General features: G+C 43.2%; 1 protein-coding gene across 4 annotated transcripts in view; it reads right to left on the reverse strand.

Moving 5' to 3' along the window:
• Nucleotides 1-14,671, reverse strand: part of AFF3 (ALF transcription elongation factor 3) — a 523,081-nt gene that overhangs the window by 447,796 nt on the left and 60,614 nt on the right. Inside the window, exon 1 of one of the 4 annotated variants that reach the window (XM_073614717.1) lies at nucleotides 13,863-13,978. The exons of the other annotated variants lie outside the window; for them this stretch is intronic. Within the exon in view, the coding sequence (XP_073470818.1) occupies nucleotide 13,863 (1 nt within the window). The 5' untranslated portion in view covers nucleotides 13,864-13,978. Of the gene's footprint in view, nucleotides 1-13,862; nucleotides 13,979-14,671 lie in introns of those variants that run through there. 4 annotated transcript variants of the gene reach the window in all.

A 14,671-nucleotide genomic window follows, 5' to 3' on the forward strand; every position in this document is an offset into this window, starting at 1 on the left:
GCTCTCCTTTTGAACTGATAGGGCCCAGACCCAGTACATGATGGCTGACTGTACTGCCTTATCAGCAGCCCTGGTCGTATAGGCTGTGTCAGCATGCATTCCTCTAGTGCAATGGTGGCCCAATAATGCTGCTAAAAATGCAGTGTGCACATTAAAATATAACCCTACAACCAGAAGAAAGATAGAGACTGGCAGGATCAACTTGTACTTTTGACAGCACAGAAAATGAGAAGTTAAGAAGCACTTTACTCGCTGAAGGGGAAATGCTTTATAATTTGAATTTTTTTTCTTTCTCTTTCTTTTAATAATTCATGTTTATCATATAAAGTCAGTAGGTGGCATTTAAACTGTGAAAGATGGCAGCATTCCATTTTATAATCATGCCATCTTTATTGCATCCTCAGTCACATCAGCAGAATATGACTTTGCATTTACATTTTGGGCTATACAAGGTCTTACTTATAGCAACCTATGAGTAAGTGCTTGCATAGCCCAAAAGGTTGAAACAACAGGATGTGTTGGTAAGTTTTTGAAACCCCAAGCTGTCATACAGTACTATATAGGTTATGGCTTATGCTGACTATGCAAAAATCAAGCCTTGGTGTAAGGCTACTGGTGATGAAAAAATACACAATGAATACAGCAGGTCTGGAAAACCTGTTCAAGGAGCCTGAGTTCACACATATTTGATGCGGGAACAGCGCAATTCCAGCGCTGGTTCCCGCATTGCATATCTCCCACAGGCAGTTCACACTCTCCCACAGGCAATTCCCAGAGCTCTCTAAGCACGGGTTCCCACTTGTGCGAATGTGGTTTGCACCCGTATTGCGGTGCCGATCGCATGCGATGTCTGTGCAATGTGAGTTCAGCCATACAGTTGTATAGCTGAACTCACATTGGATTTGCAGGAAAATAGTGCAGGGGCTTTTTTTCCCCCGCACTGGAATTCGATCGCATGAGTTTTCTCACCCATGCAATCTGATTCCTGTGCGAATTCGCACTGCCCTCTGCGAACCTCTGCGGGTGTCAATATAATGTTAGTGACACCCCAGAATTGGTTCACATATCGCAGTGCGAATTCGCACAGGAATCAGATTGCATGGGTGAGAAAACTCATGCGATCGAATTCCAGTGCGGGGGAAAAAAAGCCCCTGCACTATTTTCCTGCAAATCCAATGTGAGTTCAGCTATACAACTGTATGGCTGAACTCACATTGCACAGACATCGCATGCGATCGGCACCGCAATACGGGTGCAAACCACATTCGCACAAGTGGGAACCCGTGCTTAGAGAGCTCTGGGAATCTTAAAGCAGAAGTAAACCATCAATTTAACAGTTTCAAAAAACAGTTACATTTCTGGCACGTGCCGATAATGTAATTGGTTGTGCTTCTCAACCAAACTGTCAAACCATCCAATGGCTGGTGTCATACCTGATCACTAGGGATGGGTGAACGGTTCGGCCCGAGCATAAGTTCAGGCCGAACTTTGGTTGTTCGGATGTTCTGAGAACACTGAACAATATGCGGTGTTCAGGGCAAATTCGAAAGCCGCCGGAACACCGTTAAAGTCTATGGGACATTAACATGAAAAATAAAAAGTGTTCATTTTAAAGGCTTATATGCAAGTTATTGTCATAAAAATAAAAAGTGTTTGGGGACCCGGGTCCTGCCCCAGGGGACATGTATCAATGCAAAAAAAGTTTTAAAAACGTTCGTTTTTTTGGGAGCAGTGATTTTAATAATGCTTAAAGTGAAACAATAAACGTGAAATATTCCTTTAAATTTCGTACCTGGGGAGTGTCTATAGTATGCCTGTAAAGTGGCGCATTTTTCCCGTGTTTAGAACAGTCCCAGCACAAAATGACATTTCTAAAGGAAAAAAACATTTAAAAGTACTCGCGGCTATAATGAATTGTCGGTCCCTGCAATACAGATAAAAGTCATTGAAAAAAATGGCATGGGATCCCCCCAGTCCATTACCAGGCCCTTTGGGTCTGGTATGAATATTAAGGAGAACCCTGAACCAAAAATAAAAAAAGGCGTAGGGGTCCCCCTCAAAATCCATCCCAGACCCTTCAGGTCTGGGATGGATTTTAAGGGGAACCCCGTGCCAGAATTTAAAAAAATGGTGTGGGGGCCCCCCAAAAATCCATACCAGACCCGTATTCGAGCATGCAACCTGGCAGGCCGCAGGAAAAGAGGGGGGGTGAGAGAGCGCCCCCCCTGAACTGTACCAGGCCACATGCCCTCAACATGGGGAGGGTGCTTTGGGGTAGCCCCCAAAGCACCTTGTCCCCATGTTGATCTGGACAAGGGTCTCATCCCCACAACCCTTGCCGGTGGTTGTGGGGGTCTGCAGGCGGGGGGGCTTATCGGAATCTGGAAGCCCCCTTTAACAAGGGGACCCCCAGATCCCGCCCCCCTGTTTGAAATGGTAACAGCTACATTGTACCCGTACCATTTCACAAAAAAAAGTGTCAAAATGTTAAAAAAACACAAGACACACTTTGGGACAAGTCCTTTATTAAAAAATAAAAAAATAAAAATGTCCCACGAAGTCCATTCATCTTCTTCACTCGTTCCGCTGACGGACCGAAATAAAAAAAAAAGCCACGACCGACCCGCCTCAATGGGAGGCTCCCACTGTCTGACACATCCTCGCAGGTGACAGTTCTTATATAACTGAGGATGGGGCCACACGGTGACATACCCGGGTGACCCCGCCCCCCTCTGACGCATGGGGACTTTCCAATGGCTTCCCCGTGGCATCAGAGGGGGGCGGGGCCACCCATTTATGTAACCTGGTGACCCCGCCCCCCCCTGCGCTTGCAGGACAGTAAAAAAAGTCCTGCAAGCCGCATCTTTGCAGCACTGTAGGAGCGGTGCATACACCGCTCCTAAAGCGCCCCTGGCCATTGAAAATAACGGTATTATGCGGGCGGTTTTAACCCTATTTTAACCCTTTTCCGGCCGCTAGCAGGGGTTAAAACTGCCCCGCTATCGGCCAAATAGTGCCGCTAAAACAACGGTAAAAAATAGCGCCACTTTACTGCCGACGCCCGCCCGTCCCGGTGTGAAAGTAGCCTAAGGCATTCTGCTTTTGAGCGTTTCTGCAGTGGTTTTTGCAGTGCTTGCCGCGTTTTTGGACACACGTTTTTACCGAGATTTTACCGTGATTTGCAATTTTTTTCTTTTTTTCTGTATATAGCTGGTTGCCAAGGAGGGGGCTGGGACAACCGATGAGTCATCAGCTGTCAACGGGCTTTCCCGCTGAAAGAATTGCCGGTGAAAAAAAACTGCGTGGGGTCCATACCAGACCCTTATGCGAGCATGCAGCCTGGCAGGTCAGGAAAGAGAGGGGATGAGAGAGCGCCCATACCGGGTGAACCATACCGGGCCACATGCCCTCAACATGGGGGGCCTCTTCCCGACAACCCTTACCGGTGGTTGACGGGGTCTGCGGGGGGGGCTTATCGGAATCTGGAAGCCCCCAGATCCCAGCCCCCCCCTATGTGAATGTGTGTCAGGTACATTGTACCCCTACCCATTCACCAAAAAAAAAAAGTAGTGTGATGTTAAAAAATACAGTAGACAGGTTTTGGCAAGTCTTTTATTAAAAATATCTTCTTCTTCCCTGCTTCTGCCACCAGTCTTCCTCCATCTTCTCCCGCATCTTCCTCCTCCGGGCTTCTCCTTCTCCCACTTTTTCTTCCGCTCTTCTTCTTTGATCTTCTTCCTCTGCCGTCAATGACGCTCCTCCAATGCTGCGTCCCACTGACCTGTCCGCGCCGATGTCAAGCATGTCTTAATGATAATGATGGGGGCGTGGCCATCAGATGACACCACCTGGGGGCCCCGCCCCCTTGTGACATCACCACCCATGATGGGTCTGTGACGTCACAAGGGGTGGGGCCTCCAGATGACATTATCTGATGCCCACGCCACCATCTTTATCTAAGACATGGTTGACATCGGCGCAGGCAGATCAGCGGGACGCAGCATTGGAGGAGGGTCAGCGGGGCCAGAGGAAGAAGAACACCAGACAAAGAAGACAGAAGAGAGAAAGAAGAGAAGCAGAAGAAGAAGCGGGGAAGGAGAAGCCCGGAGGAGGAAGACGCGGGAGAAGATAGAGGAAGACCGGAGGAAGAAGCAGGGAAGAGGAAGATATTTTTAATAAAAGACTTGTCAAAAACTGTCTACTGTATCTTTTTTACACTGCAATACTTTTTTTTTGGGTGAATGGGTGGGGGTACAATGTACACGATACTCATTCACATGGGGGGGTGGGATCTGGGGGCCCCCTTGTTAAAGGGGGCTTCCAGATTCCGATAAGCCCCCTGCCTGCAGACCCCGACAACCACCGGGCAAGGGTTGTCGGGAACAGGCCCTTGTCTTCATCAACATGGGGGCAAGGTGCTTTGGGGTGGGGGGCTGCAGAGCCCCCCTGCCCCAAAACACCCACCCCCTCATGTTGAGGGCATGTGGCCTGGTATGGTTCAGAAGGGGGTGGGCGCTCGCTCATCCCTTTCCTTTCCTGAGCTGCCGGGCAGCATGCTTGGATAAGGGTCTGCTATGGATTTTGGAGGGGACCCCACACCATTTTTTTTTTTAATTTTGGTGTCGGGGTCCCCTCCGAATCCATAATAGACCCAAGGGCCTGGTATGTATCTGAGGGGGACCCCACACTGTTTTTTTTCACGATTTTCTTTTTTTATAGTCAGAAATTTTTTTTTTTTACATTCAGCGGGGAAGCCCGCTGACAACTGATGACTCATCAGTTGTTAAAGACGCAGCGGCCGGCTTCCCAGCCCCCTCCTTAGCAACCAGCTATATACAGTGTAAAAAAAGAAAACTCAAATTGCGGCAAAATCGCGTTAAAAACACGGTACTTGCATTTTTGATGAGGGTCTATTGAAGTCTATTACATGCAAAACGCTGCATTTTGCGAGAAAAAAGTCCCCGACCCTTTCCAAAAACACAGAGGCACAAAAATGCATTGATGTGAACATGTTCCATAGGAACCCATGTTAAAAAACTTCCCTTCATTTCTGCAAAATGCAAAATGCATCAAAAAACGCATTAGTGTGAATAGAGCCTAAAGCAGATACAACATCTAATGATTATAACATGATCACACTCTCGATAAAAAAAATGACCTTCCATTCATGCATGATGGTGAAATTGGAACACAATGTCCTACCTTCTCACCACCCATGTCATTATCTCTTTTTCATTATACTTATGCCTTTAAATTTAAAGTGGTTGTAAATGAACGAGGACCACTGCAGGGGCTTCGATCTCAAGTAAGTAATTCATAATGAGCTAGTATGCTATGCATACAGGCTCATTATGCCTTTGTCTTGCAGGTTTTTTTTTTGTTTGTTTGGTTTTTTTTTTAGGGTTTACAACCACTTTAAAGAAAAAAGCTCAGGATAGGGAAAACACTTTTCAGAATTTTGTTTCAAAGTACAGTAGCTGGATGACTAGGAACAGTCCCAGCTCTGCTGTCTTTAGGAATTATTTTTAAAGATTAAAGGGTTGCGCATGTCAAAAATGATGTTCCAGGGAGTATCCCATTTATTGAACTGGAAATTTTTCTGCTACTAAAAAGGCAATTACCCTGTCTTTCGTGGAAGAGGACAGGGTTTAGTATTTTACCAGGTCTTTAGGTCTGGTTCACACCTATGCATTTTTTAGTGCATTTTCAGTTTTGCCTAAACACAATACAGTCTATATAACAAGGTTTCCTACGGATGTAGCTCACATCTGTGCATTTTATGGAAAGGGCCAGGGACTTTTTTGTTGCTATTGGTTCCATAGACTTCAATGGATGAAAAGAATTTATTGAAATACGCAAAATGCACCTGCAATATGCAAACTGCAACCTGCATATGTGTGAATCAGGCCTTACTGCTGTCCTGGACCCTGGGGGAGGGATCTCTACAACCCTTAATGCAGCTGTTAAATTTGAGCCTAGCATCTCAGCTGAGCTACCATTGCCACCTATGGAAAATCCACTACAGCTATTTTGCACCCTACATGTGCTTGTAGATTCTGTATAATAATATACCAAGTTATGCAGAAGTTGAGGAAAAACATTCCATGTGACTGGTAATTTCATGCAAAGTGAATTTTCATGGTAAGTGAAAATTCCTGTACAAAGTGAAAAGCCTATTTGCCTTTAGTTTAACTCAATGACTCCTAAAAGTGCATTTTCACTTTGTGTAATGAACACCCACTTATGTTATCATGGTGTAGATACTGAATATTATTCTGATGAGATCATTTTCAAGGAAGAATACCATGGATGACAGTCAAACGCTATCTTGTCTGTGTTTTATTTTTACAGCTTTTATGGTACGTTTCCAGAGCATTGTAAAACCTATAAAACAAATCTGTGAAATCAACAGTAATGGGTGTAATTCTTACAAACAATGCACAATAAAAATCACTCAAGTTTTGTTTGTTGCCAGGGTAGAACATTTACACAGCTTCTTAAAGGTATCTAAAGTCTACAAAGGGAGTATGCATAGACACAGCTTACTATGACTCAAGCGCGTTTACATGCAAGTAAAAATCTGAAACTTTAAACAGTGCATAATTAATATACTATAAAAATGCATTTAATATACGGTAATTTATAATAGAACTATAATAAATGCATTTAATACTCATCTATCTGCTGCTCTGCCTTGCAATGTGAGCCCTGTCAGAAGAATGAAAACACAGACTGCTAGTCCAGTGGTAATCATTTCACTAAAGCCTATGAATTACATTCCAGAAAAAGGATGCATCCAGTTATTAACCATAAGAATTACATCATCTTCTTCAATAATGAGGTTTCCTATTCTGTTTATTAATAATTGCAGTAACCTATACTAACCAACCATAATTCAGTTTGCTGATGTCAGACCAGTCCAAAAGGGATTAGGATTGGTAGGCATTATTAAAACAGGCTGCTATTATATACTGATATGCCCCATACACACGATCGGACTTTCCGACAACAAAACCGTGGAATTTCGTTCAAAGGCTGTTGGCTCCAACTTGTCTTGCATACACACGGTCATACAAATGTTGGCCAACAATTACGAACGTAGTGACGTACAAGACCTACGGTGAGCCGATAAATAGTCATGTGATATCTCCATTACAAACGCTAGTTTTACAAGACCGAGTGCTTCCGGCTCCTACTTGATTCCGAGCATGCATGGACTTTTGTGCGATGGACTTTAGTACACACGATCAATAAGTCCAACAACAAAAATTTGTTGGCGGAAAATTTGAGAACCTGCTAGCCAACATTTGTTGGCGGAAATTCCGCCAACAAATGTTTGATGGAGCATACACACGGTCGGACTTTCCGCCAACAAGCTCACATCCAACAATTGTTGTCGGAAAATCCGATCGTGTGTACGGGGCAATAGGCTGTTTTTTACCAACAAAATTCTTGCAAGTGCCCCAAATCTTTCATCAAAAATTACAATTCTTAAAGAGGAACTACACTGCATCTGGGCATCACAAACTAAAAACACTATTTAGTCCATTTTTAATATTCAAGGCAAACTCACCCACTCATCCATGTCTTTATGCAATATTTTGCTGAGAAAAACTCGCTAGTATTTTTGGCTGTGGCCATCTTGAGTAAGGCCTGGTTCACACCTATGCAGGTTGCAGTTTGCATATTGCCTTCCTTCACAGCATCACAGCATATGCAGTCAAGAGCCCTGAACCCAGCCTTCTCCCATAGTTATATCAATGATGAGTAGGCTTGATCCAAAAAGCCAGAGAGCTGAGGATATATACATAACTCTCTCCCCCCCAGCATCCTGGGCCAGCCACTACCTAACTAATGCAGAAATAAACAATCTGCCTAAAGGTGTGCCCGCAGATCCTGCCAGGAGTGATGTAAGCTCCAGGAATTTATTCTGAGGGATGTGTGTTGGGAGGTGGTAAGTTGGTGGAGTTTTGTGGGATGCCATGAGGGACATGTGTGCAGGGACATAAGCAAGAGTGCTAACATGGCAGGGAGGGTCGAGAGGGAAGAAGGGTGAGAGCTGGCTGAGTCTGCAGGAGATGGCAGGCTAGTACTGGTGCTGTGTGCCTGCTCCAGCTTCATTTGCTCTATGCTTGCAACTGCCCAATGGTCTATGCAGTGCTGGAGCAATGAATTAGGTTTGGTTCACACCATATACTTTCATACTATCTGCAACCCACTCACTGTATTAACTACACTCCACCATATGATCCACACTACTCTCCTGCACATACTACCTGCCATCATACACTCCTCTCATGCACATACTACCCACCATCATTTACTCTACAGTCCTCTCCTGCACATACTACCTTCCGTCATACACTCCACACTCCTCTCATGCACATATAGCACCCTGGTGTTTAGGCAGGGTTGCTCCTAAATTTACCTGGCCCATTGTTAGGGATCAAGTCTGTAATTGCTGCACTTCTCTCTTTTGCTGCTAGGTGGACGGGTACCTGGTGGCATTAGATATGAGAAGGGCCATGCAAGGTCAGATTATGGGTATATGGGGTATCTCAGCCAATGGGCAGGGGTTTTGTTAAATCCCTTGACCTGCTGGGAGAACCTATAGTATATATTTGGGTGGAGTCAGGTGATCGGTGTTCTGTGCCACCTGGACGGCTGTCTGGGTGGACATGTGTTGTTTTGCCCGGGCTGCTAGGCCAGAGTTTGCTTCTGCTAGGGCCTATCCAGAAGCAAGAGAGCAGCGTAGGGTTTGGATTGTGGCTTGCAGTCCAACCAGAAGTGATGGATTTACCGGCCTGAGAACCTGTCGTGGTCTATCAGACTCGGCTGATCACAGATGGGAGTAAGGGGTCGATCCCGACCCCTTACCACATGATCAGCTGTCAGCCAATGACAGCTGATCATGTGATGTAAACAGAGTCGGTAATCGGCTATTTTTTCTCCTCGCGCTGATAACGAGAGGAGAAAAAAAAAAAGCCCATCACCGGCGGCTATCAGAGGGACATCGGTCCTGATCAAGGAGAGCTCCCGTCAGCTCATCTGTGCCCACCTGTGCCACCTGCCAGTGCCACCTACCAGTGCACAACACTGACGCCTACCAGTGCCCACCAGCGCCACCTACCAGTGCCCACAGTGCCACCCATCAGTGCCCACAGTGCCACCCACTAGTGCCCACAGAGACACCTATCACTGCCCACAGTGCCACCTATCAGTGTCACCAATCAGTGCCTCATCAACAGTGCTGCCTATCAGTGTCACCTACCAGTGCCCATCAGTGTCACCTACCAGTTCCCATCAGTGCCATCTATCAGTGGTACCTATCAGTAACACCTATCAGTGCCCATCAGTGCCACCCATCAGTGCCATCTTATCAGTGGCCATCAGTGCCGCCTTATCTGTGCCCATCAGTACCACCTTATCGGTCCCCATCAGTGCCGCCTTATCTGTGCCTATCAGTGCCACCTTATCTGTGCCTATCAGTGCCCATCAGTGCAGCCTATCAGTGCCAACCAGTGCAGCCTATCAGTGCCCAACAGTGCCGCCTCATCAGCGCATATCAATGAAGGAGAAAAATTACATGTTTGCAAAATTTTATAACAAAATATGAAACATGATTTTTTTTTTTTAATCTTCCATTATTTTGGTTTGTTTAGCAAAAAATAAAAACCCCAGCTGTGATTAAATACCACCAAAAGAAAGCTCTATTTGTGTGAAAAAAATGATAAAAATTTCATTTGTCATTGTCATTCAAAGTGCGTCAGCCCTGAAAGCTGAAAATTGGTCTGGGCAGGAGGGGGGTTTAAGTGCCCAGTAAGCAAGTGGTTAATCAAGGTCTCTTCCCTCATGGGGAGTAGGGTCCCACTTCCCACATTCTGTAACACCCCATAGAAAATCTTTTTTAATTAACATACTACAAAATCAGACGGCAAGTGATATATACAATGTTTCAAAACCCAAGAACAAAAATGTAACATATTGCAGAGTACCAGTCTTTAGATGTCCAGGATGCATTTACTTTATACTACAGTGAATGAACACTAACTTGATCACTATATTTTATCTTTTGAGGTGTAGCATTGTCACTCGGGGTTGATTTACTAAACCTGGGGAGTGCAAAGTCTGGTACAGCTCTGCATGGTAACCAATCAGTTTCTAACTTCAGCTTGTTCAATTAAAGTGGATGTAAACCTGATTCATGAAATTTGAGCTGGGCACATATATGCAGTGTTTTCTTATCTCTCTTCAAAGCACTATGTCCTGTAGCTGTCTCCTGCTCCCTTATTCTGTTATCAGCATGATTATTATTATTATTATTATTCAGGATTTATATAGCGCCAACAGTTTACGCAGCGCTTTACAATATAAAAGGGAGACAATACAGTTATAATACAATACAATACAATAGGATTAAGAGGGCCCTGCTCAGAAGAGCTTACAATCTAATAGGGTAGGGCAGGTGGTACAAAAGGTTGTAACTGTGGGGAATGAGCTGGTGGAAGTGGTAGGAGATTAGTTGGAGACGTGATAGGCTTTCCTGAAGAGATGAGTTTTCAGGGATTGCCTGAAGGTAGCAAGAGTAGGGGATAGCTGGATAGATGGAGGTAGCGAGTTCCAGAGGATGGGAGAGGCTCTGGAGAAATCCTGGAGACGAGCATGGGAGGAGGAGATGAGAGGGCTTAAAAGCAGGAGGTCTTGAGAAGAGCAGAGAGGTCGATTTGGGTGATATTTGGAGACAAGATTAGTGATGTAGCTTGGGGCAGAGTTGTGAATGGCTTTGTATGTTGTGGTTAGAATTTTGAATTTAATTCGCTGGGTGATTGGGAGCCAGTGATAACGTCTGACAAGTTTTTTGACACGTGATAAAACCAGCCTGAGTTTTGTGGTGGGGAGGATGCTATAAATAGATTAGCAGAGTGCTGAACTATTCAGCAAACAGAGCTAAAAGTCTCTACCTATGAGGAGAGAGGGTGTGTGCCTTTCATCCAATCAGCTGTCTTGGCTGTATGCCCAGGCTTCACTGCAGTCCTAACCAGGAACAGAAAATCTCCTAACATGATGTGAACTTTCTAAAGAATATATAAAGATGAAGACAGCAGATATACAAGTAAAACTTATGTAGGGAGATTTGTTTCATCTCTGTGTATCATCTGAGGCTGTTCACTTCACTGGGTATATGTGAGGGTTACCCACTTTAAGCTTTGACAAAAAACCTGGAAGCTGATTGGTTTCTATGCGTAGCTGCACCAGATTTTGTACTCTCCAGTTTTAGTAAATCAGCCTCTCTAGGACAAGAAGTGTATTACCACTACAGAACACTTCCCCTTTTCATGTCCACATAATTAAGGGGGGGCTGGTCTGTAGATCACAGAGGTAGACTGGGGTGGGCTGATAATTCTTTTAATTACATTTATTTTGCAACCATCGAACAGATAAGAAAATGTTTTAAATGGCATATGTAACCATCATTTTTAGGGTTTGCATTGGATTACTGGTAAATCACATGGGTCTCTCTAATCTCTCTAATCAGGATTACAAAAAAATTGCACGCTTTGCACAGTTGGACAATTTTCCTGGAATCCATTCATACCTGAGCAGATCATAGCACTGTGTATTCCAGGTGATTTTGAAGCATTTTTTCAGGATTTTTCAGGTGTTTTATGAACATTTTAAAGTCGTATTACAGGTGTTTTTGCACATGTATTAAGCTTCAGGAGTTTGTTTTCTGGGCTAGGCAAAGAGAGAAGAGCAGTTCTATAGGAGAAGAGTTCTCCAGTTGTAAAAACACTGTGGAAATGTGTATCACACGTTTATAGATGCTCCTATTGATGTCTATGAGACCAAAAGAGCCTAAATACGTTCATAAAAAGTTTGTGTACTTTTTTGAGCATGAGGTGTAGAACATATGAATGAATGACTGTGTGTGTTATGTGAAGAGCCACAATTAGAAAAAAGGGGATTCTGCATGTTGGGTATACTCAAGGAAACAAGAAAAACGCTCATATGTGAATGGGGGCCTGAAGCAGTATTAAACCCAAAAACAAACATTTATAACATTGCAGCTTACCAATTCTTAGATGTGATTGCTGCATTAGTTTTCTCTTTCTACTGATTCTGCCAGTAAGTCTGTTTTTTTTTTTTTTTTTCGAAAGAACAAGCTGTCCTGTAGATGTAGCAGTTACAAAGATGAGACAAACTATTTGTTACTGACAGGGATGGTTACAATGATCCACTTTTATTTATTTATGTAAAACCTTTATCCCAAAAAAAACAAAACAGTTTGCTGTAACTGCCTATAAAGTGTTCAGGTTCAATTTGTTAGAGTATCTAAACCTGCTAGTCCATCTAACAATCTCCTCCCCAAAGACTGACAATGCTGCTGTCAAAAGTTGCCCCTGCGATCCTTCACTGGGCACTCTAATACAGGAATTGTGATACTGTCAGGATCACCGGGTGAAAACAGAGGGAAGAAAGCCTAAACAAAGAAAACCAATGCATTCACCACTTCTAACAATTGATAAGCTACAATATATTACATTTTTTATTTAACGCTTTAAATCTGGACAAAATAATAATAACATTTGAAACCATTAGGTTGGTCACAGAGAATAATCTTTTTTTTTTTTAAAGGTATGCTGAATGCTGATGGTAAAAGGCAAGAGGAAATGCCCACATCCTTAAGTCAGACAAGCTACAAAGAAATCCCTCTAATGGGACTATAAAGGGCAGATGCTCCAAAATTATCAAATATTTGTTAAAAATAAAATGTTATTGAAAATTATTATTAAAACAGGAAATTTCAATATATATACATATATATATATATATTTATATATATATATATATAAATAATATATATTAAAAAAAAACCCCAATGGATGTGGGTTCAGTATGTTTACACAAAAGTTGAACACATATAACCAGTTGCTCTGTCTGGTGGAACACACATGTACAGAGTGTACCCAACGCGTTTCAAGATATAGCATTAATCCTCTTCTTCAGGGATAAGTGGTTATGGGTAAAGCAATAGTATCATGTGGATATTCTGAAACATCCTGAGCAACCACATCATTTAAAAACAAGGATTTTTTGCCACCATACACCAGCTAAGTGTCCAGAAGATGGGTAGCAGGAAAATCCAGCCCATATCACCCACAAAGGGCACACAAGCCAGCCCCAAAAGGAACACCACACCACGGACCAGCGGAAAAAGTAAATCTCTGCTTTGGGGTATAAACAAAGAGGACTAGATTTGAAGGTCCAAAGTACCCAGAAGGGATACCTTAGATAGACAAGGTACATCCAATTGTTGTATTCACTTCGGGAGTGTCATCCACAAAGGAACCGGTCAAAAGAATTTTTAAAACAGAGGTTCTATATAAGAGATCTGTATTGCATAGATGGAGATGGCCAGTTGTATAAGCCTAGGGAGTCTCCTAGGCTTATACGATCCATCACGGTTGAATAGACCGGCCATCTCCATCTATGCAATACAGATCTCTTATATTGAGCCTCTGTTTAAAAATCATTTTAACACATCATATTACACATCATATTACGGGAAATGCACACAGTGTATACCTATTGCTTAATTGCATTATCAAAACCCTTTAAAATACTTCTAAAAGCTAAAACAACTGTGGTTTCTCCCCCCAAAAAATAAAAGCTAATTGTTTTATTTTGTATGCCACCATTCTGGCACATTTGATGCAGTTCAATTTAAAATACTAGAAACAGAGAAAGAGCTAAAGAAAAAAAAAAAGAAAGCGAAGTTTCTATTAAAAACAAACATTATTACCTATCATTTATAAAAAATAATAAAAATAATTCAAAGTTAAAATATGCCTGGAACCTACTTGATTTCTTAGCAATCCATCCTTCAGAGGGAGAAATGTACCATGTAAACAGTTTAACAATCGTTTGTATGAAAGCCACATGCTGTTTATTGAATGTGCAGCTGCGATGGACTGAAAACTGAGCCATCCTGTTAACTGCCACTTGCATCATCCACATGCAGCCTATGGGATTTCTGTACTGTACAGAAAACAGAAAACTGAACAGTGACTCAGTATTACATGGGATGACACAAGTTCCATTATGGAATTTTAAACAAGCAGGGACTTATTTAATTAGACTGAAGAAAAGGACACAAACAAAAACATCAAGCTGTATCCAACAGCAACCAAACATGTTTCACCTTTCATTTTCTTGAAGAAAATCATTATTCTGATTTATCATTGTGTAAAAAAAGCAACATTTTTTTTCTTTCTCCACCTTAAAGAGGAGATCCAGTCTCCTGTGAAAAAAATAAAAGTCAACAGCTACAAAAACTGTAGCTGCTGACTTTAAAAAAACAGTCACTCACCTGTTCCATGATCCACCGGTGTGCTCACCCCAGCCAGTTTCACCTGCTATCTTCTTTCCTCGGTGCTGGCATCTTAACTATGGGCACCCCGGCTGTGACAGCTTGCTGCTTTAGAGCCGGGTGTCCACTGCGCATGCATGAGCAGCACTGCACACCGTGAATGGTCAAGCAGTCTTCTGGGACACATGCAGGTGGGGAGGAAGGAAAACTTCTGCTTTACCTAGGTGGTCGGAGTGGAAGTAGGAGCCAATTCTTCAAGAGGAGCAGGGGATGAGTCCTTAAAGCAGAACTTCCCCTTTT

Source organism: Aquarana catesbeiana, linkage group LG02 (assembly GCF_042186555.1).
Source record: "Aquarana catesbeiana isolate 2022-GZ linkage group LG02, ASM4218655v1, whole genome shotgun sequence".
Taxonomy (NCBI): Eukaryota; Metazoa; Chordata; class Amphibia; order Anura; family Ranidae; genus Aquarana; species Aquarana catesbeiana.